Here is a 25,458-nt window from a genome sequence, read left to right as displayed (position 1 = left end):
CCGTCTCAAAAAAAAAAACAAAAAATTTTCAGTTGGGTTAAGGTAATGAACCCGAATTTATTAACTGGTTTGTGTTTGTATACACAATTAATGTTAAATGCAAAATCCTTTAATGTCTAAAGGACTATTGATCTGTGTTTTAAAGAATAATTTTTGTAAGCTTATTTTGATACGAAAATGCATTCCATTGTCATACTATCTAAACTTTTGGGAATTGCTAGCACAATTTTGTCTCTTTGGAGTTACATTTATTTTCATGATGAATATTTTAAAACTTACAATCTAATGTAAACTCTTATTTTTGCAGTTATGTGTTTCCGGAACACACAAACACACCAAGCATGTTCCTGCCCCCAAGGTCTTTGTACTTTTTTCCCTTTACGGGAAATCCACTCTCCCTAATTATGGCCCAGCCTTCGAGCTCTCAGGTCTATCAGGGCTCTGCAGAGGATTACCTGGTTTTGGGGAATGTTTTCTTCTAAAATGTGACTCTATCTTTGTTATGTTTGTTGTTTTCCCCCACCTGGCATTGTATATTATATACTCGTGCTTGTTTAAAATCACTTTCCCATTATATCCAGGGGTAGAAACTTTGTTTTGTTCACTGCTGATTCTCCTGCTGTGTGTGATAAAGTACAGGGCATGGTACATTGTAAGCAGTAATAAATATTTGTTAAGTGAATGTAGGAATGTTGTTGATCAAATTAAAACAGTTTTGTTGCGGAGATGATTCTGTGAACCAATTTTTAATAATCATTTTACATGAGGTTATTTGAGGTTTTTATGCTCAGAAATGAACCATTTGAAAAGATGTAATTTATAACTTTTCACCCCCTGCCAAAAAAAAAGAAAAAGAAGATATAAATTTAGAACACTTCGTACATAGTGTGAACTGAGGATTAAGAAAGGCCTGATTGAGAATACTGACTCAACTTAAAATAGCAGTGATACTGTGCAGTAATTTATCCTGTTTTCTTTCCAGGAACTTGCTCAGTGCCGTACACTGATAGTCAATAAATGTTGGGTGAATGAATGAGCCTGTAAAATCAGTAACGTCATGAACTAATTCTTAGTTTGTTAAAGAGTACCCTAAGGACCCTTGAATAATTGCTTCTGGAATAAAATGGGTGGAAGTTTGCAACAGAATCACCTGGAGGGCTTGTAAATACAGTCTGTTAGGTTGACTTTCTCTGCCTTGTGTTGGAGGTGTAGCAAAGGACTCTTCTAACAAGTTCTGAGGTAGTGGATGTGATGCTGTCCTCCGTTGAGAACCTTTGCTGTATACCTGTATTCCTGTTGAGGTGATTCACATTAATGTATTGAAGGTTTTGAGAAGCACTGCAGTAGAGGAAGCTATTTAACTCTTAACTATTTCTGACTTACTTGGCCCTAGTCCTCTCCCCCACTTGTTTGTATGTATGTATGTATCTATCTATACTCTTAAAATAGTTTTTTTTTCCTTTTTTCTGTATGCTTGGGTAGGTAAATACTGTGTCAGGAGTGAAGCCTTCAAAATTGAGCTCTATTGCAGAGTTGGAAGATATTATGATAGTTATGATCTGCATGAAAACATTTGTATACATTTTTGAGTCTTGCAAATTATAATTTGGAATAAATGTAGGGATGTATAACAAGAATAATTTTATGAAAATTGATTCCAAAATGAAATGATTTCTAAGTGACATTTTCCCCTTTTATTCATGTATCACTTTCAGTCATCGTTGGTGGTTTTAATCTGCCAAGCCATTTTTCCAGAACTTTAGGGACTTGACAAAATTAGGAAATAATATTTTGTCATGAAAAGTTGAGTTTTCTCTAGATGAAGATTGAGTCTTAGCTAGTGTCAAATTTTTCCTAGTTGTATTTTCAATTTTGGACTAATCTAGTCTCATGGTACAGCATCCTACTTTGCTTGTCTTAGATTTTGTTGACTTAATTGTATTTTAAAATATGATTGTACTGATTCTGGTCTTTTGTCTTAGAGTGATGGTTTTGATACAAGATGTGGCTAATCAATGGAAAAGGGATATTTGAGGAAGAAGTGATGATAGTTATGAACTCTAGAGATGTTAAATGTAGCACAAAATTTGAATCTGGGTTTCTTTATGTTCCCTAAGGCTGTGGATCTTTCCATTGATGAGTCCAGCTTGACAGGTGAGACAACGCCTTGTTCTAAGGTGACAGCTCCTCAGCCAGCTGCAACTAATGGAGCTCTTGCATCAAGAAGTAACATTGCCTTTATGGGAACACTGGTCAGATGTGGCAAAGCAAAGGTAAATTTTTTTTCCTGTTGTGAAAAAAGCAGTTCCTTTGTTTGAAACTATTTTCTCAATTTTTTTTTTTTGCTGATTTTATGTGGAATTTTTCAAATACATGACAAAAGATAAAATTGAACTTAACCCATTACATCTATTTGTGAAACGGGGGAGAATCTGTGTCCCTGAAGTAGAACATTTCCATAGTTCTGCTATTTCACAGATAATGGATAATCCTCATTACCTGTTTCTTTGTAAAGAGAGAAACAGTGATTTCATGGATGTGTTTATTATTAGTTAAATAAATTTTTAATGTAGTTGATATGATACTGGCTGTAATAATCTATATATTGTTCACCTGTTGATCGATTTCAAATGCTTCGTATCCTGAATTCTGATACTCCACCAGTGCAAAAGACATCATTCACTAGGGATAAAAAGAAACTATATTAAATGTCTCCTATTGAGTATAATACATATTTGTATTTCAGAAATACTAATATAGGCAAAAAATAGGCCTCAGAATTGAGTCTGCAATACTTTTTGTTTTGAGACGGAGTCTCACTCTGTTGTCCAGTCTGGAGTGCAGTGGCGTGATCTTGACTCTCTGCAACCTTCACCTCCCAGGTTCAAGTGATTCTCATGCCTCAGCCTCCCGTGTAGCAGGGATTACAGGCACATCCCACCACGCCTGGCTAATTTTTTGTATTTTTAGTAGAGATGGCATTTCACCATGTGGGCCAGGCTGATCTCGAACTCCTGACCTCAAGTGATCCACCCCCGCCTTGGCCACTCAAAAGTACTGGGATTATAGGCGTGAACCGCAGCACCTGGCCAGCAATACATTTAATGTAATGTTTGTTTCCAGGGTTTAAATCATAAGGGGCAAATGGTTATGACAGTAACACAAAAAAGTAAATTTGCTAAGGAAATCTTACGAGTGTGTATGTTAGACATCTTCACTGTAGGTAAGACTTTGAAAGTTATTGGATGTGTGTGTGTATGTGTTTTAGTTTACATTTCATCTGGATGTAAATGTATTTTCCTGTTTTTCCCCTTAGGGTGTTGTCATTGGAACAGGAGAAAATTCTGAATTTGGGGAGGTTTTTAAAATGATGCAAGCAGAAGAGGTGAGTACTTAATATGTTAATGATGTATTTGTTCCAAATCTGGAATTCTTCATTGTAAGTAGAGAATATTGGATTACTTTGTATACTGTTGAGAGCAATATTTTATTCAGAATGGAAATCAGTTGTCTCTGTTTAGAAACATAATTGGAAAGCCTGTATTTGAAAAGGTCTAAATTGATGTTGTTAGTATTCTAAAGGATTTTGAGCTTTACTCAGTGTTTATAGCAGAAAAAGGCTTATAACCACTTATTTGTAGATCTTACTATTTTCAGAAATTAGTGTTGTGGTAATTTTAAGGATTAGTAATTAGTATATTTGTACCTTGGAACATGTCTTCTATCAAATTTTTTCAACTTCACATAATTCCAAGTAAGGGTGGCAGGGAAAAGATTGCCAAGTAAAATAACCTACAAAATATTCTTGGCTAAAAGCATTAAAGATGAGTTCATTTTAAATACTTTCTTATTTAAAAGGAAGTTGCATTCTGCAAATGTCATGTTCTCCCCAAATCCTCTGGATTTCTCAGGTAACCTGCCAAAACTCCAGTATGTGATGCAGAGTGGGAACTCATTCCAAGAGGCGTGGTAGTGAAGGGATGAATAGAGAAGAGGGTTAGCAGATGAGGGGGGATTAAAATACCTGGGTTACTAGCATGTTTGTGGATACAGAAAGGGGAAAATTGGAAAAGTAAGTGAGAGAGCAGCTGATGGTAATGAAGTCCTGCAGTGGTTGGTAGGAGGGAGAACAGATTTTTTCTCAGAAGGAAGCATAGGGAGAATGGACCTTTTCAAATAAACAGGTTTTTAAAAGTAGAGAATTTCTGTTCCTCACTGTGTGACCTTGGGCATTGTGTAAAATCTAAGTCTCAGTTTTCTCAGTGAAGATGCTTATTTACCTTATGGGAGAGTTGGATTGTTAACTTAGGAATTGCTTTGTCAAGCACTTAGCAAGTCCCTGACACTTGATAAAGCTTAGTAAATATGGCTAATTGTGGTGACACTCTTCTTCAATTTATCAAGGCACCAAAAACCCCTCTGCAGAAGAGCATGGACCTCTTAGGAAAACAACTTTCTTTTTACTCCTTTGGTATAATAGGTAAGAGAAGAGTGAGTATGTGTATATTTTTATTTGAGTTTTCTTTTCTGAATGTGAAGGGTGGTGGTATTCTAGTTTTATTTATTGGCTTTTCTTTTTTTATTAAGTTTAATACTTTTTAAAATTGTAAGACTACTAGTCGTTATTCATTTCAACAAAGAAAAAATAGAACTCTGATTCTTGTAATCAGAAAATATTTCTTTAAACATTTTAGTATTTATCTTTCAAAAATGTAATACTGTAGTTTTATGGACTGCTTTTCTATTTTTATTTCACATGTCCTGTCATAAAACTCTTGTCATTGGATTGATGCTCACACAAAACAAATGTAAAGGTTGTATAGTATTCTATTTTGTGGGAAAACATATAAGAAGACCTCTTCTAGATATTTAGGATTTTTTGAGGTTTTTTTTTATTATATAAATACTTCTCCAGTGTGGGTATCTTCTGGTAAATAGCTCTCTTTTTTAAGGAAAAATTCTTAGAAATAAAATTTATTTAGTCAAAGGGGATCCATGTACCTTTTAAATTTTTGTCCAGCTTTAAGTGTTGTCATTAACTTCAACTGTAAATAAAAGAGTTCTCATTGTTTGATTTCACAGTTCATTATTAGGGAAACCGAATGCTTTGTCATGTGTGGGTTGATCATTTTTATTTCATTTTATGACCTGCCAGTGATTATTGTCCCTTTTCCTGTGTCTTGAGTCTTAGATTGATAAAAGCTTTTTATATGAGTAGATTTTCAGTATTTTTGTTGTATAAGTTATAAGTATTTTTTTCCCATTTCAATTGCCTTTGAAGCATGTAGAATAAACTTGGTAAGAGGGCAATATATGTAATTAACTGTTTATGACTAGTGTTCCATTATTGGATCGCTAAGCATGTGGGAGTTATTTATATCCTACTGCTCAAGGTCATTGCCAAGGTCTGATTGCAAAAATTCAAAAAATTGCAACCTCAGACACAAATGAGTTAAAACATCCCCTCTTCCTTGAGATTCTGTTGTCACCCTCCTATTGATAATCTCTGCAATTAAGTTGGTTTTGTTCTATTCCTAAAGATTTCCCAACCTCATGTTTATAAGAACATTTATTAAAACATTGTTGTATAGTTTTTTATTTTTGACATTTTACTATTTTCTTTAAAATTTATTTTAGTACATGACTTAAGGCAGAGTTTTAACTTTTTTACTCAAGTTAATTATCCCATTAAATATGTAATCCAGTCTTTATTCATGGGGTTGAAGTCACGTTTTTATCACACATTAACCACTTGCATTAATTTTGAAGCCTCTTCTCCTTTAATTTTCTTACCATGTTAATTATTCCAGCTAACTTAGTATTTCAAAGTCAGTAATACAATTTTTTTTTTTTTTTGAGACGGAGTCTCGCTCTTGTTGCTCAGGCTGAAGTGCAATGACACAATCCCGGCTGACTGCAACCTCTGCTTCCCAGGGTTCAAGCGATTTCCCTGCCTCAGCCTCTCAAGTAGCTGGGATTACAGGTGTGCGCCACCACACCCGGCTAATTTTTTAATTTAATTTTTAATAGACACAGGGTTTTACCACATTGGCCAGGCTGATCTTGAACTCCTGAACTCACGTGATTGCCCACCTCAGCCTCCCAAAGTGCTGGGATTACAGGAGTAATGCAATTTTGAAGCACTATTTCTGTTAATACAATATTAGTTGAAATAACTTCTTAAATAGTAATTCTGTTTATCCATCTATCTTCATTGTAAACATAAAGTAGAAGGGTAGGAAGTTGTCTTAGTTTTTTTTCACTGGTGTGTATGCCCTCATAACTCCTTTCATTTGATTATTGCTCTTTTCTAGAAATTTTATAGTGAATTTGATAAACTGAAGGACATTCTAGCCAATTAAATCTTTGTAGTTTCTATTAGCACTATACCATAAAACCATTTCAAGTTTAGTAATAAATATGTTTCAACTTTATGATTATCTGGTTTTATGTTAGTATATCACATTGGACATAATTTCTCTTGCCAAGGTCAAGAGCTAGATCAGGGGTCAGCAATTTTTTTTTTTTTTGTAAAGGATTAGATAGTAAATATTTTAGTCCATATGGTCTCTGTTAGAAATAGTTTACTTTGCCATTAGCATGAAAACAATCATAGAAAATATGTAAATAAATGAGTGTGGCTATGTTCCAACAAATTTCATTCACAAAAGCAGACAAGAGACCCACAGATTATAGTTTACTGACCCCTGGTATAATAATCCTTTTTACATAATTCCATCATGATAGTGTTTGGGATAGGATCTTAGAAAGTTACTATTTGGATATTCTTTAGCTATACAAAGATGAAAAAAACCTTGTCTTAAATGTTCATATTGATTTACAGTCTTGAGATAGGTTTATTTTATCAAACCTCTGATGAATCTGTTTGGTTTTTCCTTACAAACCTGCTTGTGTGCCACTTTACCCCTGTTCCTTTCAAAGATAAAAGGTTAAAGCAAGGAGTATTGGTTTAATTGATTTTTAAATTTTTGAAATGCCTTGAAAGTAGTAATTTTTAGATGTTAGTGCAGTCGTAGGTGCTTAACGTAAGGCACATCACTTTTTGAGCCAAGTCCTAAGTGTCCCTTTGTATGTAGTATGGATTTGCTGAGAAGTGTCTGGATATTGTGTTATGGAAAATGAAGTTTTAGGGTTTAATTTTGCACGTTTGATATTAAATAGAAGACCTATATGTTTGCTGCCACCTTCTGTTTTTCATTGTATGAAAATACTGGTAATTTAAAAAAAAAATAGTAAGATACTATTGCCTTAAGGGATAGATGGGAGCAGTGTCAACCAACAGTAAAACTGTGTGAGCACACGTGTACCTATGTGAGTATGCACAGTATTCACATTAAGCAGTGTTAACTTTAACCTCCCCTGTTTAATGGATTTTTATAAAATCTTTTAATTGTGATCTGATATGCTTTCCCTTTTATTGTCAAGGGATGTTTTAGATGCCTTCAGCTTGTTCTGTTCCTTCTAGGTGATTGTATGTAAAAGGGAAGAATAACTGTTTGTCTTTCAGGAATCATCATGTTGGTTGGCTGGTTACTGGGAAAAGATATCCTGGAAATGTTTACTATTAGTGTAAGGTAAGTTCCAATACTTCATAATTGGAGTCTCTTTTGCCTCTTTTATTTCTCTAATGGACATAGCTTATGTCTTATTATGGAGGTCAGTATTACATGGAGACCATAAGAGTATAATATCGCTACATAAATAGTTCAGAAGTCATATATTAAAATTACCTCCAGAAAAATGAAAATGTATATATATGGTAATGAAGAAAACCCACACTAGATGTCTGGAATTACTAATGCATTATTGCCTTTTTATATATAAATAGACAATTAAGGATTGTCTAATTGAAAATTAGCAGCATGAAAGAGGAAGTTCACAATATAGAAACTGAATAATTAATTTCAGAGGAAAACGAAACATTGAAGAAATGAAGACAAATTTAAAAACCAAGTGTTTGTATTTTCGGAGACTTGTGAAGAAACTGCATCCATGAGATAGATTGTTGTAGAAAAGGATCAGAGAACAGAAAGAGTTTTTAGAAATTAAGATTATGAAAGCTGAAATTAAAAATTCCATTGAAGGGGTGTAATATAAATTCAAAGAGGTTCCTCCCCTTTTAAAAAGAGTAAAAAGTCTTAGAAAGAATGAGATAAAATGATGAAAAGGAATAATTTCAGAAATACTATTTCTAACTAATTGGAGTTTCAAAAAGATGTAAGGAGAAATTATGTAAGATATGACACACAAATATTTTCTCAAGCTAAGGCAAAATAAGTCTTTATAGATTGAAAGGATTCACTAAATGCCAAGCAGAATGGAAAAAACTTCAACCTTGATACATAATTGTGAAACTAAAGAAAAAATGTCAGGACATCTACAAAGGAAGAGTAACTACGCTGGCATCAGACTTCTCATTAGCAACTGCAGTTTCTACCACGGGGTCTTTTTAGGTTCTTCTAAACATTCCAACTCACAAGACATTCACAGACCACATCTGATACCTGTGCTCTGAACACAGCAGGGTAACTTCAGGCAGCCTTCTAAGAGTCTGCAGCAGTCCATGTAGCAATTCACTCAAGTAAAAGGAGATAAGGTCAACCTTGTGAGTGTGGGATTTACCTTGGGTTAAAATATCTCTATGAGAGACATATTTTGAAACATGCGTTTCCAGATGCCTGCAAGGGACGTGTCTAGTTATAAGAGTTACTACACTTTAGAAACTCAAAGCTATGACTTCCTATAAGATAATTATAACTTTCCTCGTCCAGAGAGATTTTATTAGTCCCTTAATCCCTTAATCATAGCAGTGTTACCTAGCAGCATATTTGATATATTATTCTTACCAGGTCACTAGGTGACTAGAACTGGAGTTAATCAAATCCAGAAGGGGAAGATTATTTTATTAGCTCTTCATCCATAGCAACATCAGATTGCATTAGAATACAGTGGAGCAGTGGTAACAGATTACGGGGCAAATGATCATAAATCTGTAAATTAGGCCTAGCCAAAGGATTGGTCCGATTAGTTACAAATAAGTAGGCAAGTAGAACATTCATTTCCTACCCATCCTTGTATGAATTCCAGCAAAACACGGGTGAAGGAAAGTAAGATGATAATAGACATAAGAAAAGGCAAGAGTAAGGAAAAGAAATCCTGGTAGACATCTGTTGTAGGCATAGGAGATATTTCAAATATTAGAACAAAAGTCAATGTCTTTCAAAAAGAAAAGTCAAATAGATTACAAGGAATCATGAATGAGAAGTAAAAAGATATTTGTGATATAGTGAAGGAATTTTTTTTTTTTTTCTCAAGGGGGTGAAAATGCAATTTGAAACTCTTGGTTTAAATTTGTATTTAAAAAAGCCATGGGTTAAATATGAAATAAATTTAAAATGGGGAATAAGTTTGAGATATTAAACACTCACATATTATCCATTGGATCATTTTTAGTTTTTGAGGATTTGGGGTTTTATTTGAGTTCTTTTTGTACAGATTGACATATCATAACTTTTATTTTTTCTTCAAGGTCTTCCAAAGGACAAGAAACTTAAAAATTTTCAAATAGAATAAAACTCATTCTATTTTGCAATTCTGTTTTGCAGTATGGATCCACTGGAATATTTTATAAATATAAGCTACATTATGGGACCTTTAATGATCCTATTTTTCCTCTTTCTTGAAGTATTTTACAATTTCTTCACCCTAGGAATTATTTTAACAATTATTTGCAAGAGTGCTGAAGATGACTAAAACAATAAGAAAGCAGAAAAATGATGGAATCATTTAGAAGGTTGATGTAATAAAATAAATCATCACTATTCTCTTATTATTTAGTTTTCTTATTGTGTTTCCTAAAGTATTGCATCATTTAAGAAGGTGTAAAAGAAGTCAAAAGGCACAGTCTTTAGGTTTGTTTGTTACAGCTTTCATTGAACAAAAGTGAGAATTCAAAATTTTTCACTTTCTACTATAATGGCAAAAAGAATAATTGACAGAGACTTTTCACAATTATTAGGCAAATCAGTGCAAGGAGCCAAGTAGAAGCACTGTAGGCTGTAAGGATGTGGGTGAAATTAATCATACAAGTGAAATCTCAAGACTGAGTCTTTGGATGATGATACTCTAGATCTTCTCAAACTCCTTAGTTTTGATGAGTGAGCAGTCTGTTTTTAAGGACAAAAAAGAAAAAGGTATTCTCTTCCAGTTAATCATTCTGCAGCAAGGACTCCTATCATGCAGTAGTTTTTAGCAAGAATCTGGACCATCTCTTTTTGCTAAACGAATATATGACCCTATTTCATTCATCTTTTATGATGCTTGTTTACCAGCATTGACTTCATACTGCTTTTAAATGGAGAACTGCTGAAGACTGGTATGAATATAAAAGTGATTAAAAGGAAATAGATTATGCAGAAGTAGAAAAATTCATTGGAGTCATCATTGTAATTGGTGTTTATAAATCTAAAATTGAAAATGTTTTGCAGTCATGGACCAAAGAAGGTAGCTGTTCTCTTTTGAACACAATTGGGAACCATCAATGGTTTTAGAAGTGTTGTAATTTGACAGAACAAATGCAAGAAAGAAGAACTAGAATGATAAGCTAGAGCCTGTTAGAAATATGTTTTGAAATCTGAAATCAGTATTTATAAGACAAATATATTCCAAGTTCACCAAAAACAGTGGATGAGCAGTTAGTTGCATCCAAAAGATGTTACCCATTTCAGGTATAGATGCCTTCAAGCCCAGGAATAGTTTTGGGTTATCGTTAAAATGAAAATTTAGAGTGAAGTTTTTTACAATTTATTTATTCCTCTGCAAAGTTTTGCTAAGATGACTTAAATATAAGATTGAAAAGATTCATTGTATCTAAATTGTAAGTGATGATGCCTATTTTTCCTTAATGGAAGCATTTTAAAAAGGAAAAAAAAAAAAGAAAAAAAAAGGATTCCTTTTGAGCTAGGAACATTCTCTTTGAGTAGCCCAAAGGAGAAAAGGAAGTATTAATGATAATACATATTTCTTGACTCTTCAGTGTGTATTGTTTAGCTAATAATATTGTTGCTTATTTGCTTTCAACTTTAAAATCAACCAGTAAATAAAGCATGAAAAAGTCAATTACGGTTATAGAAACGGATGCTAATGTACTAGATTATGCAAAGAGAAGTTGGTAATGGAAATTAGGAAGTAGAAGCAGCAGAGGGAACAGTGGTAGAATGAAGGGTTGGATTGCTTATGTCCTTATTTCTAGCAGAGTCAAGAGGTAGTATTTGGAATGGCACAAAGAAAGACTTGTTATTTTTTAATTATAAAAGACAAGAGTGAAATGATTTTTTAAACTGATAAAATACACATATCATAAAAATTTACAGTTTTAAGGAGTTAAGTTGGTGGAGTTAAGTATGGTCACAGTGTTTTACAACTGTTAACTGCTATCTGGATTCAGAACCTTTTCATCATGCCAGAAGAAAACCCTGTACACATTAAGCAGTCACTCCCCAGTTTCCCTCTTCCCCTAGTCCCTGGCAACCATTCACTAATCTGCTGTCTCTATGGATTTGCCTTTTCTAGATATTTCATATAAATGGAATGATAGAATATGGGATCTTTTGTATATGTCTTTTTTCACTTAGCAAGGTTTTCAAGGTTTATTCATGTTGTAACATGTGTTAGTACTTCATTCCTTTTTGTGGCTAAAGTAATATTCTATTGCATGGATGTCACAATTTTACATTTATCAGTTGATGAATATTTGGCCTGTTTCCATCTTTTGGCTATCGTGAATAGTGTTGCTGTGAACATTCATGTATAAGTTTTTGTTTGAACATTTGTAGTTATCTGTATTTTATAGATGAGGACAGTAAACTGCAGACCTAGATTAGTAAGTAGCTCAGGATCACACAAGTAAGAGATGGTGAAGCCGGGGATACAAATCCAGGCAATTTGATGTCAGAACCTACATTTTTTGACCACTGTGCTTAACCTGGTAGGTACTAGGTATCCAGTAAATGTTAACTTTCTCTTCCTTTTGAGAAGTTTATTTTTTAGGTATTGACTATGTTAATTTTGCATTTTATTTAAGCTTTAAGTAACATCCAATTTAAATTTTGCTGTGAGTACTGTTTAACCTATATTTTATACTTTGTATATATTGGTTATAGTTTGGCTGTAGCAGCAATTCCTGAAGGTCTCCCCATTGTGGTCACAGTGACACTAGCTCTTGGTGTTATGAGAATGGTGAAGAAAAGGGCCATTGTGAAAAAACTGCCTATTGTTGAAACTCTGGGTAAGTCTGTATTAAGAGCATTCTTATGCAATGATGCATAAATTTATGTCAATAGTGAATCATCTCAGAGTTTTACAATTTTTATCTTAGATATTTGCATAATGATGTTTGGCTTATGGCAAAATTGGATATGGTTTTAACAACCGAAAAAGGCAATTAAAAATTCCTATCCCTTAGGTAAGGGGCTTGAAGAGAAATCTTTCCACATCATAATGTTCTAATGCTCAAATCATGTTAAGAAAAATCCATACAGCAACTGAAATCTTGGAGTAAAATTAATAGAATTTTTTTCTTGTGACGTGTCAAAGAAGATAATGTATTATTACAGATCCCAAATGTCATACTTGAGTTGAATTTGCCTGTAAGAACAGTAAATTTATAGTAGTTATCTTGCTCTAACAAAACTTTATGTGCAATATGCTTTGAAACTCCAAAAATGTACTGAATTTAATTTCTAGTTTGTATTTTAATATCTCCTCCATATACGAGAAACTGAAATACCTTGAAAAATCTCTACTGAAGAAATTATATGGGTTTATATTTAGGAACTCTCCAAACTTTCTAGCAAAGATCTTATATAAGATCATTACATAAAGCTAATGTGAAGTAACTTTGTAGAAACTAACTATGTAAATAAGAAAATGTCAACATCTAATTTTTATTTTTAATTTCAGAAACTGCTTATGCTGAAACAAGCATAATGAGGGAAGTTAATCTAAAATTACCAATGAGTTTGATCTCTATAAAATTCAGAGAAGTAGGACAGGATTCTAGTCTTTGATTTGTTTTTTAAATGAACCTATATTTCTCCTTGATTCTTTTGGTGACTTGTAATGATTTAATTCTTTAGGCTGCTGTAATGTGATTTGTTCAGATAAAACTGGAACACTGACGAAGAATGAAATGACTGTTACTCACATATTTACTTCAGATGGTCTGCATGCTGAGGTACTCTATAGGTTTTTAACAAACAAAAACAGTATCGCTTTAAGAAACTTGATGTTTAACATTCCTAACAGTTCCAGTGTCTTCCCTTCAAAAGGGCTGTAAATTAGTAGCGGAGTTATTTTCTCTCTCTGTGATTCTACCAAGTCTTTGTCTCATTTCTCTTGTACACTTGTTCAATCCAAAACTTTGATTCCTCCTTGACATCTCTCTTTCGGTCACCCCTGCATCTATCCATAATTAAATCCTGCCAATTTTGACTTCTAAAGAATTTTCCCAGCCATCTACTTTATAGCCAGCTTCTTTAAGTTACCGCCATTTCTCACCTGCCATTCTGATAAAGCTTTTTGACTGGTCTTTATCCATTCTTGATGCCCTCATTCCGTAAGTAGCTCGAGGGATCTTTTTACAACCAAATTTTAAGCATGTCACTCCATAAATTAAGATACTCCAATGGTTTTCCATTGTGATTAGGATCCTGAACTGTGGCCTCTCAAAGTCGTACATGTTCTGTCCCGTATTTTCCCCTCTATCCTTATATGGTACCCTTTGCTTTCTATGCACTAAATGTACTGGCTTTATAGTTCTTTTGATGTGACACAATTATTCCTACTTTAGGAACTTTGCTGCCTTTCTCACTGTTTAGGATAGTCTAATGTCTCTTCATCCTTTGCACCTTAATTCAACCCAATTCTTCAGAACACTCAGAAGTGGCCCTATGTTATATGTTTTCTTAGCATTTCATACCTCTTAGTCCTTATCTTAGGTAAAATTTTCTGTCCCTTTTCCCCATTATAAGAGAACAGGAACTATATTGCCTAGCACAGAGCCTGCTTCATAATAATAAATACTTGATAAATGAATAAATGAATGAATGAATCATTTTATTTTAACAATTATATATAGATACATTGTCTCTTAAGTGCACATCACTGTGCAGTAGTTCTTCCTGAAGGTGCTTATGGACAAGTCTAATCCTACTCAGTCTCTGCAGGATTTTTGACTGGAATGCTCTTAACACTACTTATGTTGGGTACAGTAATTTAAAATGTATTTATAGCTAATTCTTTGAGAAAAATAAGCATTAGACAAATTGACAGAAGTTGTACTTGGGTTTATTTACGTCCGTTTTACATAGGTTTTGAAAAGAGACTCGATATTTATGGTGTTAGATTTGGTCAAAGATCCCCCATGCTGTGTTGGTGAATGTGCCCTTTCTGGGTGATTCAGAAGGGTCATTGGGATTACATGTGCTTATATGATCCAGATATGGAAGGTAGAATATTAGTTTTTCTTTTAAGGTCATGCTATATGTAATGCATTAATCATTTGTTAATTGTTTACCTCTAAATTATGTCATGAAACATTTTTTATTTATTTTTATTTTTAATAGACATGGATCTTGCTTTGTTGCCCAGGCTGGTCTTGAACTCCTAGGCTAAAGTGATTCTTCTGCCCCGGCCTCCCAAGTGTTAGGATTACAGATGTGAGCTACCACACCTGGCCACTAAATTGTATGATTTTTATTGTGAAATTTCCTTTTGTTTGGCTTGGTTTGTTCTAGACATCTGATAGAGGTTTGTCTCTACCTCTGATTTTTAAAATTGGTGTGTAATATGCTGTGTTAAAGTGATTTGTAAGTGCTAGCATATATCTCAATGTCTCCAGGCCTGCATGTTTGCAGAAAGAATACTTTGAATACTACTTTTGTCAAAGTCACAGGTTTGTGTTATATGTTACATATGGTAATGGATTTGAGTTCTTTGCAAACTGTAGTATGCTATATAAGTGTAATGTCGTATAAGTTTAAGCTTATGTATATTTTCATAGCTTATTCTTTTGATAGTATATTGTAAGTAGAAAACAATGTCTTTTTAGATTAATAATTTTGATGAGAATTAGAATCTATATTTCTTTACTAAATGTCCTTTTTAAAGACAAGTTTTAATACTTTTCTAGATAAACACTTTAACAGTGTCATTATAAATAAAATGAACAGAACTCAGTATAGTTTTTGGGTTTTATAGGTCTTGTCACCAGCACGTGTTTGTAGTGTTTGTATTATTGATCCCACTTTGTGACCTTTAGGTTACTGGAGTTGGCTATAATCAATTTGGGGAAGTGATTGTTGATGGTGATGTTGTTCATGGATTCTATAACCCAGCTGTTAGCAGAATTGTTGAGGTAAATACTTTGTTTTCCAAGACAGTGACTTTCTTCATAATAACTTAAGACACAGTGATAGGTTCATAGTTTATGTGTATTTTTCTTAGGCGGGCTGTGTGTGCAATGATGCTGTAATTAGAAACAATACTCTAATGGGGAAGCCAACAGAAGGAGCCTTAATTGCTCTTGCAATGAAGGTATGTACCTAAATTTCTCTTCTTTGACATATGAGACACTACCCTCACAACAGAACGCAGTGTCATCAATTTCAGTATTACTGGTTTTTAGGTATTGAGTGAAAAAAACTCATACTATTACATTGTTTTTACTATCTTTTGGGTATCAGTTTTACTCCTGTAAATATAAAGTATAGAGGTTTTTCACTATAACTTTATTGTTCACATGCAAGTTACAAACTAATGAATAGTCGTTGATTTCTTATGAAGAAATGTTCCTGTCCTCCACAATATTGAGATCTGCATGTGAAATACTTCATGAATGTGTGTAATTGCTGATAAATACTAACTTTTGAATGAATAAAAGGCAACATTCTTTAGTATTTCTATGTAAAGATAGTAACACAGTCATGAGAAAACAGCTTTCTTTTCCCAGTCTTTCCTTTCTCTCCTTTGTTAATTTTTCAAAATGATTGTAAAGTTATAATTTGTTTTGGGCAGAAAAAGTCTCAGTTAACTTTTCATCTGTCCCAATCTGTCTCCTTATCCCGTAAGTCCTATATTTGATTCAGCGAGAAACCTAGTAAGTACAGGCTGTCACTCACAACAAAAATCACTATTCCTACCTCAAGAGTATTCAAAGGAAATTTTGATACTTGTGTAAAGCCAGAAGAGGCTTCTAAATGAGGTTGCTTGAAATGAGAGACAGTATAGAATTACAGGTTATTATAACATATTTAATGAAATAAAATTTACAGTTTTAGAATATATAGTTTCCTTGGCAGAAAAGCACATTTCTGTATCATTTGGTCTCCTTATAACTAAAATAGTATAGTACTCAAAGCATGAATTAGTTATCAAGTATTTCCTGTGTTATGCTTGTAAAGATATTAGTTTCTTTGAGAGATAAAGAGTACGAACCTATCTTTTTATAGGCAGAGACCTCACATTTTAGGTAAGGAATTTATACTGACATTCTTGAGACAAAAGGCAATCCAAGACAGCAGACACTGAAATCTTAAACGTTAAGTTACATATAAGAACAATGCAAATTCAGAGCTGGGATATGAGGGCTTTGAAGGATAGGAAGGGTTTAGATAAGGTAAGCTAGGGAATGAACTAAAGTGGAAGTAGAGAGGAGTAAAAGAGCATAGAGTGGGTTGTGGCTAATGAATTGGACAAACTGGATAAAATGAAATATATTTGTGTGACCAGGAGGATTTTTTTTTTTTTTAAGACGGAGTCTCGCTCTGTCGCCCACGCTGGCGTGCAGTGGCACCATCTCCGCTCACTGCAGGCTCTGCCTCCCGGGTTCACGCCATTCTCCTGCCTCAGCCTCCCGAGCAGCTGGGACTACAGGCGCCCGCCACCACGCCCGGCTAATTTTTTGTATTTTTTAGTAGAGACGGGGTTTCACCGTGTTAGCCAGGATGGTCTCAATCTCCTGACTTCAGAATCCGCCCACCTCGGCCTCCCAGAGTGCTGGGATTACAGTCATGAGCCACCACGCCCGGCCAACCAGGAGGATTTTTATAGACACTGTATGTGGTGGGTTTCTGGAGAACCTTTAAGGCCAAGAAGAAGAGCCTGAACATGTTTCAATAGAAAATAGAAAGCAATACATGGTAGAATTTTGAGTATTTAAGCATTTTTTGATATTTGGAAGATATTTTTTGTTATTTTTGATATTTGCATATTTGATACTAATGCAAAGGCGATTGGGAGGGAAAACAACAATATGACTGGTAGTATTCAGGATATAAAGTGGTGGAGGGTAAGGGACTAGGATGATAACAAGTGAGACGTTTGAGTCCCTAAGAAGTGAGAGATTTAATCTGAAACTTCTATTGATTATAAAAATACATGCTCAGAATTGATTGGGTAGTTTTATTTATTTATATCCTGCTTCCTTTCAGAAGTTGAGCTGGTAGAGGGATTAATATAGTGGGTGTGGGAGGTTTAGTCAGCGTACAATCCAGAAAACCTGCCTTAGACTCTATCTACATACCTGGGCTTTCATGTTGAAAATGTATACTGATGTGTAGGGAAGTACAGTATATATAGATGGAGCATTTATTCTTTCACCGTTAACTGAAAAATAATCCAGCCAACCTAGCTACAAGTTGTGATCCTTGTTCTTTGTTAAAGGAAAAAATAATCACATATAGGTGAGAATTAACTTTCTTTTTGTGCCATACAGATGGGTCTTGATGGACTTCAACAAGACTACATCAGAAAAACTGAATACCCTTTTAGCTCTGAGCAAAAGTGGATGGCTGTTAAGTGTGTACACCGAACACAGCAGGTATCCATCTGTTTAAAGAATACATATTTCCCATTTAGCTTAGATGACTAGTTTTTCATTTACCATCCACCTTTGGGTTTAAATAGTCATTGTACATAATAAAGACTTGTTGCTTGAAAGTACGTGTAATTAATAGTACACTCATCTCTTACTGTTTGTGTTCTCTTTGATAGTCTTTCCTTATAGAATCCATGCATAGATATATTCATGGAGTTGTTGCTGTGTGAGCAAACAGCTTAAATGAGTTGTAGCCTAGTCTCAGTCTCCTAAAGCTTGTGACATCTGGTTTTTTCAGAATTTTTTCAGTTCTTCGTGGCAGTTCCTTACAAGGTCTTTGCAGACTGTGTTTGAATCTGTGTTCTTTCCCTGAAGGAATGTCTTATCTTCAGAACAAATGAAACCACCTTACTTTTTGAAAAGTAGTTTGCAAATGTATGTAATTCATGTTGATTACTCCAGCTTACAAGCTGACGAAATGACATACCAATATTTTAAGCTGCCACATTATTCCTGGGTGCTTTAGAAATTTTTCTAGTTAGTGTAATAAGAGTTCTGAATTATCTACAGTGTATGATTATATCACTCATAATTGCTATTACCAGCTTGATGTTTAAACTGAACTTTAATTGAAGCTTAGACTGGATGCGGTAGCTCACGCCTGTAATCCCAGCACTTTGGGAGGCCAAGGCTGGTGGATCACCTGAGGTCAGGAGTTTGAGACCAGCCTGACCAATATGGTGAAACCCAGTCTCTACTAAAAATACAGAAATTAACCAGGTGTGGTGATGTGTGCCTGTAGTCCCAGCTACTCAGGAGGCTGAGACAGGGGAATTGTTAGAATCCAGGTGGCGGAGGTTGCAGTGAGCCGAGATCGCCCCACTACACTCCAGCCTGGGCTACAGAGTGAGACTCCGTCTAAATAAATACACACACACACACACACACCACACACACACACCCTTAAACTTTCCTTCACTCTGTTGCCTAGGTTGAGTGCAGTGGCATGACCTTGGCTCACTGCAACTTCAACCTCACGAGCACAAGTGATCTTCCCACCTCAGCTTCCCAAGTAGCTGGGACTGTAAGCACGTGCCACCATACCTGGCTAATTTTGCTTATTTTTTGTAGAGATGGGGTCTCATTATGTTACCTAGGCTGGTCTTGAAGCCCTGGACTGACATGATCCTCCTACCTCAGCCTCCCAGAGTGCTGGGATTACAGGCGTGAGCCACCACGCCTGGACTTATTTGTTATTTTTATAGTTCCTTTGACAGGAATGACTAGTTGGTTATATGTTTTTACCTATGAGCAAACACATGATTTTTGCATATGATACCTATGATTACATCTCTGTAGAAAACAGGAATGAAGGGATCTCCCTTCATTCATATAAGTGGAAACATACTGGGTTTAAAAGGAAGGCCAGGTTGGTTAACACTGAACTTTGAATTGAAGTCTTCCAGGAACTATGTTCATGAGGGCCAAAAAAAAGATTTCTGTCTGTTCTTTAAAGGAACTTTTATAAACTTAGGTGAACGAAGACAATTGGAAATAAAACTACAAAAATAAAATGCTTTACACTTTAAACCTTTTAATGTAAAGCTTTCAGAAATTGCATTAAACTTAAGCGATTTTCAGCTGATGGCCCTTAACCATATAGTTACATGGCAAGAATATGCATATGACTTTTTTTGATAGGTCTGTTTCACTACATTTTGTAAACCATCGCTCAGTACTTGAAGATAGTGTGGCTCATGTAATGTTTAATAATTTTACTTTTCAGCAACTTTTAATGTTATCTTACCAAAGTTTTACATTGGAAGACTAAATCTTCTTAGTTGTGGGAGTGGGGGACAGAAAGTAGCAGGATATGTTTGGAAACATTTGATTCTTCTTCTCATTTGCTCACCTGAAGAGTTCCTCTTGCAAAACAAAACCAACCGGTGAAATGAACGAACAAAACCCCAACCCACAGATGTGACTCAGGATCTGTAAGAAGTCAGCCTGACACAGATAGGGAAACGTACCAATTTAAAAGTAACTTCATTGGCTAGTTTGCTTTTAAAGGACTTTCACTTGAACATGACTATGTATATTTACTATCTCCCTGAAACCCATGAAAATCACTAACAAGGAATAAAAGATATAAACTCAGGAAGTATAGGGAAGATTCAAAGGTGCCAGGTACCTTTGGAGGCAGGGAGTAAGGCATAAGGCTAAAAATAGTAGAGATATTTGAAATTCTGAATAAGGAACCAACAGAACTCCCCCAAGTACCTTTGCTGCTGCTTTAGGCCAGATGGTTAGCCTTCCTTTACCCCTGTGGAACACCACAAATCTGGGGATAAGAGTAGAGGGTAGGAATAAGCCTTAAGACTGAAAACAGTGATTAAGAAGATGTCATTGTCCTGAAGGGTAAAGCCCTAGTTCTTAACACCACTTGTCTCTTAGAATACATGAAGGCTGGCATCTCCCTACTCTCATTCCCTAAGTAAGAAGATTCAAGAGTTTTAGAAAAGCTGCCTGGTCTCGTAAGGCAGCGGTCCCCAGCCTTTTTGGCACCAGGGACTGGTTTCCTGGAACTCTTCCACACACACGGAATGGTTTTGCAATGACACTGGTCCACCTCAGATCCTCAGACATTAGATTCTCATAAGGAATGCACAACCTAGATCCTTTGCATGTGTAGTTCACAATACAGTTCATGCTCCTATGAGAATCTCATGCCCTGGCTAACCTGACAGGAGATGGGAGCTCAGGCAGTAGTGCTCGCTTGCCTGCAGCCCAATTCTTCTTTGTGGCTGGGTTCCTAACACACCACGGACTGTACTGGTCCACTGCCTGGGAGTTGGGGAGCCCTGTCATAAGGGGCACCTCTGAGCTAAACTATTTGTTTATTGGAAGCACTTACCTACTCCTGGACTTCATCTCATCACCCTACAAGAAGGCTTACCAGTTGATCCTTAGCTCTGCCAGTGCTCATGGAGCTTCTAGTCTTTTAATTTCTTCACTCTTAAAAACAAGTAACAGGGAGGGATTACTAGATACTTGGAGAAAATCTTTAGTATGAAAGCCAAAGACCAAACCAACAGAGAAAGGGGTCTTAGAGAAAGGTAATGACAGATGCTAAAGAAAATTTCCAAAAAACATAAAAAAGATGAAATAACTTTCAATGAAATGTTTATCAAATAAAGTCAATAAATGTATCAAAGTAGAGCAAAGTCAAAGACGTGTACAGCATAAAAGGTAAGAAAAATAAAAATAAATACAGAAGATCCAGTAATGACCCCGTGGTGGTTATAGGAAGGGTAGTAGGAATAGGTTAATAGGAAGAAAGAACAGAAAATGAGAAGATTTCATCAACTAATGTTGGAAACTTTTCCAGAACGAAAAGACTTTGGCATCTAGAATAAAGTGGCCCACCAACTGCTCAGCACAATACGTGTGTTAAAGCAGGGTGGGGTGACGGATAAACACAAGACCCATAATTAAGGAATTTGAGAACACTTGGAGAGAGAGAATTTGAAGAACTTCTAGGGAGCTTTAAGCAAAGGGGAGATCATATAAAAGGGCTTAGGAACTAAAGTATGGTACTCTGCCACTTAGCCCAGTGGGGTACACTCCAAGACTCCTAGTGGATGCCTGAAACCATGAATAGTATTGAACCTTATACATAACCATGTTTTTTTCATTCCAGTAACATAGATGGCTACTAAGTGATTAATGGGCAGGGAGCATATGCAGTGTGGATATGTTGGACAAAGGGATGATGTCCTTGGCAGGACAGAGTGGGATTTCATCACCATACTCAGAATGTTGTATAATTGGAAACTTATGAATTATTTATTTTTGGAATTTTCTATTTAATATTTTTGGACTGCTGCTAAGTAACAGAAACTGCAGGAAATTAAACTCTGGATAAGGGAGCACTACTTTAATTTCTTTATACTTTTCAGTGAAAACATTGACACTGTAGGCTGGAAGATAATAGAGCAAAGCCTTCAAAATGAAAGGAAATTTATCCCTAGCTAAACTTACAAATGTGAGGATAGAAGAAAAATGTGTCCTACACCACACACCCTTTCTTAGAAAGATATTGGTGGATTAAAAAACAAAACAAAAGCGAGACTTAAAGACTTAAAGTTCAGTGAGGACAGAGGTAGAGCATTGTTCCTAGATACCAGTGGTACAGCAGGCCTAGAAATCAGCCAATTAGAAATGGAAAGAAGAGTGAAGGAAGGCGGTCTCCAGTAATAATATAGAGGTAATAGCTTATCTGCTTCTTTGTTGTTGTGAAAAAATACCATGAGAAGGGTTTTATATTACATTGAAGAGTTTAGGAAGAATGAATGATAGGTATACAGAAAACAAAGCAAATTAAAGAGGTGGTTATTAACGTTCTAAAAGACGAAACTTGAACAGGAAAAGAAGTATCCTGTTTGAGCTATCAATTAGGATAGGCCATGAAAACAACATCATGCTCTCCTGCTGCTTACCTGTCCCCAAATATCTGCTCATTGTAGTTATTTGGGAACTCAGGCAGATGGAAGCTCCATTTTAATGGGAGCACCCACTGTCACAGCAGGGGTAGAAGAATAGGAAATTATGCACCGGCACCTGCATTTCCATTTGGAAGTGACACAGGTACTCATGTTTATTGGCTAAAGCAAGTCATGCCTGACTTTCAGAGTGAGGAGGGCAATAGGGAAATACACTCCTACCTACCAGGAGAGCTAGGATATTTGTGAATTGCTGTAGTCATTACCACACTTGTCTTAGCAGCAAGGAGTCTTGATGTAAACAAAATACTGGCAGATTTTGCTTTAACTATATCATAAAGATGGGGAGGGGGGAATAGGTAGTGGGAATGGGGAAATCAACATCTGTCACAATAGACAGTGTATAAAATTGATACCTGAAGAAGGAGCAGTATAAACATGTTAAAAACATGAGGGTAAATATCAGAGAAAACAGCTAAGAGTGTTAAAATTATTTTGCTTCCATGGAGTAGGACTAGTGGTGAGAAGGGTTGGACAGGAAGCGGCAGTATTTCATTATAAGCTTTATAAGCTTATTTACCATGATAAAAAATAAAAGAAAAAGTCTGATAATACCCATAAATACACCGTGATTGGGAGAATTAAATGGTGTTTTAGGTAGATAGGGAGATATAGATGTATATAGTAGCTAATAGAGAACTTGAACCTTTGTGAACTGTTATTTCTCTACCATTTCCTGTTATGTTGCAATGAGCCTCTTTCCACATTCAGAGTGCCAAATTTGGGGCTTGGTATATAGCATTGCCTTTAATGTGTGGGATGGTGGGATAGATGTTTTCTATAAAAGATACAGAAAGCTCCATACAGGAATATTTAATCTTCAGAGTTTAGGTGGCAGTCAAAACCTTAGGCTTGAGTAGCTTCTCTGGGAATTATGAAAAATGAATGCCACTTAATTTTGGAGTCCAATGGAAGGTATGTACAAGTTGAAATTAAACTTGTGTTTGGTACATTTTTTCTTAGGACAGACCAGAGATTTGTTTTATGAAAGGTGCTTATGAACAAGTAATTAAGTACTGTACTACATACCAGAGCAAAGGGCAGACTTTGACACTTACTCAGCAGCAGAGAGATGTGTACCAACAAGAGAAGGCACGCATGGGCTCAGCGGGACTCAGAGGTAAGGCTATTTCAGCATAGTCCCCTGGGGTGGAAAGGTAGCGCCTTTTTTTAATTGCAGATGAATTCATGCTTCACATCTCAGCTGTCCAACTCTTCCAGGCTTTGTAGAACCCTTGCCGATATTGAGGTGTTGTGTTTTAGTTAGTTAATTGGCCCTCAAAAGATGGAAATTTGAGAATGTGGCAAAATATGAATCACTGGTTCTTTTAGATCTCCAGAGGTCTCTGAGTAGTTGTTAGAAATTTTATTTTAAACAAGTTTATCTTGTGAGAAGGGAAATGGATCAGGGTAAAATGGTGTTACTCTTTTTTTTATCATTTTGTCTTAAAGACAAAAATAATTTTCTAAAAATTGAGTCTGAAGCCTCTAATATATCCTTTAAGGTGATTGCTAACTTGATCTGTTACTGTTCACCAGGGAGGTAAAGAAGTCCCCAGGTAACTGCTTACTTATATGCTGCTAACTGAGCAGTGATGGGGAGAGGGTCTGCTGGACACACACACATCAGGCCACTTCTCCTAGGGATGTCATGTGTAAGACTAGGGGGTTGGTGGTTGGTGTCCTAACCTGATTCTTACCTTCTGGATAGTCATCTGGCTTCTGCAGAATATATATATAGTTATGTAGTTTCTGAGCACTTGGAAGAGTTGGCTTCCTTAATTTTATTATTTTAATGAAATAGGAGTCTAAGCACTTCAATTTCTGGGAGGAAGAAAAACAAGTTATATGAGAAATGTTTTTATTTGTTGTTCACTTAAGCAAAGGCTTTTTTTTGAGTTTTAAACATTTGCATGGTTTTATAGGGCTTCTGTTCTTAAAATAAACTAAGTTTGGAAAGGTGCCCTTATCAGCAGAGAACACTGCTCCCAGCCTGCTGCCATTGCTTTATGCCCTTCTCTCTGAACCTTCTGTGCCAGCCCCCAGGCTGCTGAACCAAGATCACTCTTCATACCCCTGCCCCCAGAGCTTGGTGCATCTCATCTGGGATACGGGCTGTATTGTGACCATCTTAACACTTCATCCCGTCTCCAAGGAAATGGGAGGCAGAGACTCGTGGCTGAGAAGTTATTTTGCAAATGGATATTTTGGATGGAAAAAAATTTAAAGGAAAACAACTTTTCTTTCCCCCTTTTAATGTAAGAGGCTTTGATGGCAGGTTCTAGAGTTTCTGGGGTTTCATCCCAAAGGCCTGAATCTGTAACATTCTCTGGATCCCCCCACCTCAGTCCTCAAGCTTTCTGGACCCCTGAAGCCAAGGCAGATTCTTTCTCTCAGCATCAGTTCTGCGGCAGGAGGAACCTCTTTTCTGGTTTACTTGGGCCTGACCCAGGGTCTCTGAAACCACAGGGTTTTGATATGTTTTTATCAAGCCAAATGTACAAATGCTAACTGACACTCTGGAGAATTGAGCACAGGGGTTGCCCTCATACATTGTACCCTCACTCCCTTCTGAACAGTTGGCAGACCAAACTGTTTGGTGGCCCCAGCTGCTGGAAGCTGCTTTGTTTCCTTTACACTCCTCAACTTTCCACCTCAGCTAGGGAAAGAGAATGACAGTTAAGGCTTGGCCCAGGATTACAATCCTTAGAGCAAGTGAGAGTTTCAGAGACTTAAGGGGCACTGCAGGGAGGCTTTGCTGCCACAAAATTAGGGTTTTGATTGCTAAAGCCTGTGTATGAAGGGGCAGTGGCAGCTCCACTGAGCCAATCCTGGGAAGACTGGTGCAGAGGGCCTGTTACTCCCCTGATTCATCTCCTTCTTGATTGCTGACATCTGGGGCTTTGACCCTTTCTTTTTAAATTTACTTTTGCTAAGATGCACTTACTTATTTTTTAAAAAGACTGTTGGTGGACAAAATGTAAACCCATTTATCTCCTC

The 25,458-nt window shown here is 35.9% G+C and overlaps 1 protein-coding gene across 11 annotated transcripts in view; it reads left to right on the top strand.

Moving 5' to 3' along the window:
- The window catches only part of ATP2C1 (ATPase secretory pathway Ca2+ transporting 1), a 156,657-nt gene that overhangs the window by 93,462 nt on the left and 37,737 nt on the right, over positions 1 to 25,458 (top strand). For 10 of the 11 annotated variants that reach the window (XM_033212683.1, XM_033212675.1, XM_033212684.1 and 7 more), the window contains 10 exons: positions 2,118 to 2,273; positions 3,317 to 3,385; positions 4,405 to 4,480; positions 7,529 to 7,595; positions 12,183 to 12,307; positions 13,158 to 13,255; positions 15,341 to 15,436; positions 15,526 to 15,615; positions 17,795 to 17,899; positions 23,422 to 23,578. In XM_033212683.1, the coding sequence (XP_033068574.1) occupies positions 2,118 to 2,273; positions 3,317 to 3,385; positions 4,405 to 4,480; positions 7,529 to 7,595; positions 12,183 to 12,307; positions 13,158 to 13,255; positions 15,341 to 15,436; positions 15,526 to 15,615; positions 17,795 to 17,899; positions 23,422 to 23,578 (1,039 nt within the window). The remainder of the gene's footprint in view (positions 1 to 2,117; positions 2,274 to 3,316; positions 3,386 to 4,404; positions 4,481 to 7,528; positions 7,596 to 12,182; positions 12,308 to 13,157; positions 13,256 to 15,340; positions 15,437 to 15,525; positions 15,616 to 17,794; positions 17,900 to 23,421; positions 23,579 to 25,458) is intronic. The other variant, XM_033212685.1, reaches the window with a different exon arrangement.

This window comes from Trachypithecus francoisi, unplaced genomic scaffold (assembly GCF_009764315.1).
Source record: "Trachypithecus francoisi isolate TF-2019V2 unplaced genomic scaffold, Tfra_2.0 Lachesis_group0, whole genome shotgun sequence".
NCBI classification, from domain to species: Eukaryota; Metazoa; Chordata; class Mammalia; order Primates; family Cercopithecidae; genus Trachypithecus; species Trachypithecus francoisi.
Note: the sequence above shows the minus strand (reverse complement) of the source record. Positions and strands in the feature narration are given on the sequence as shown.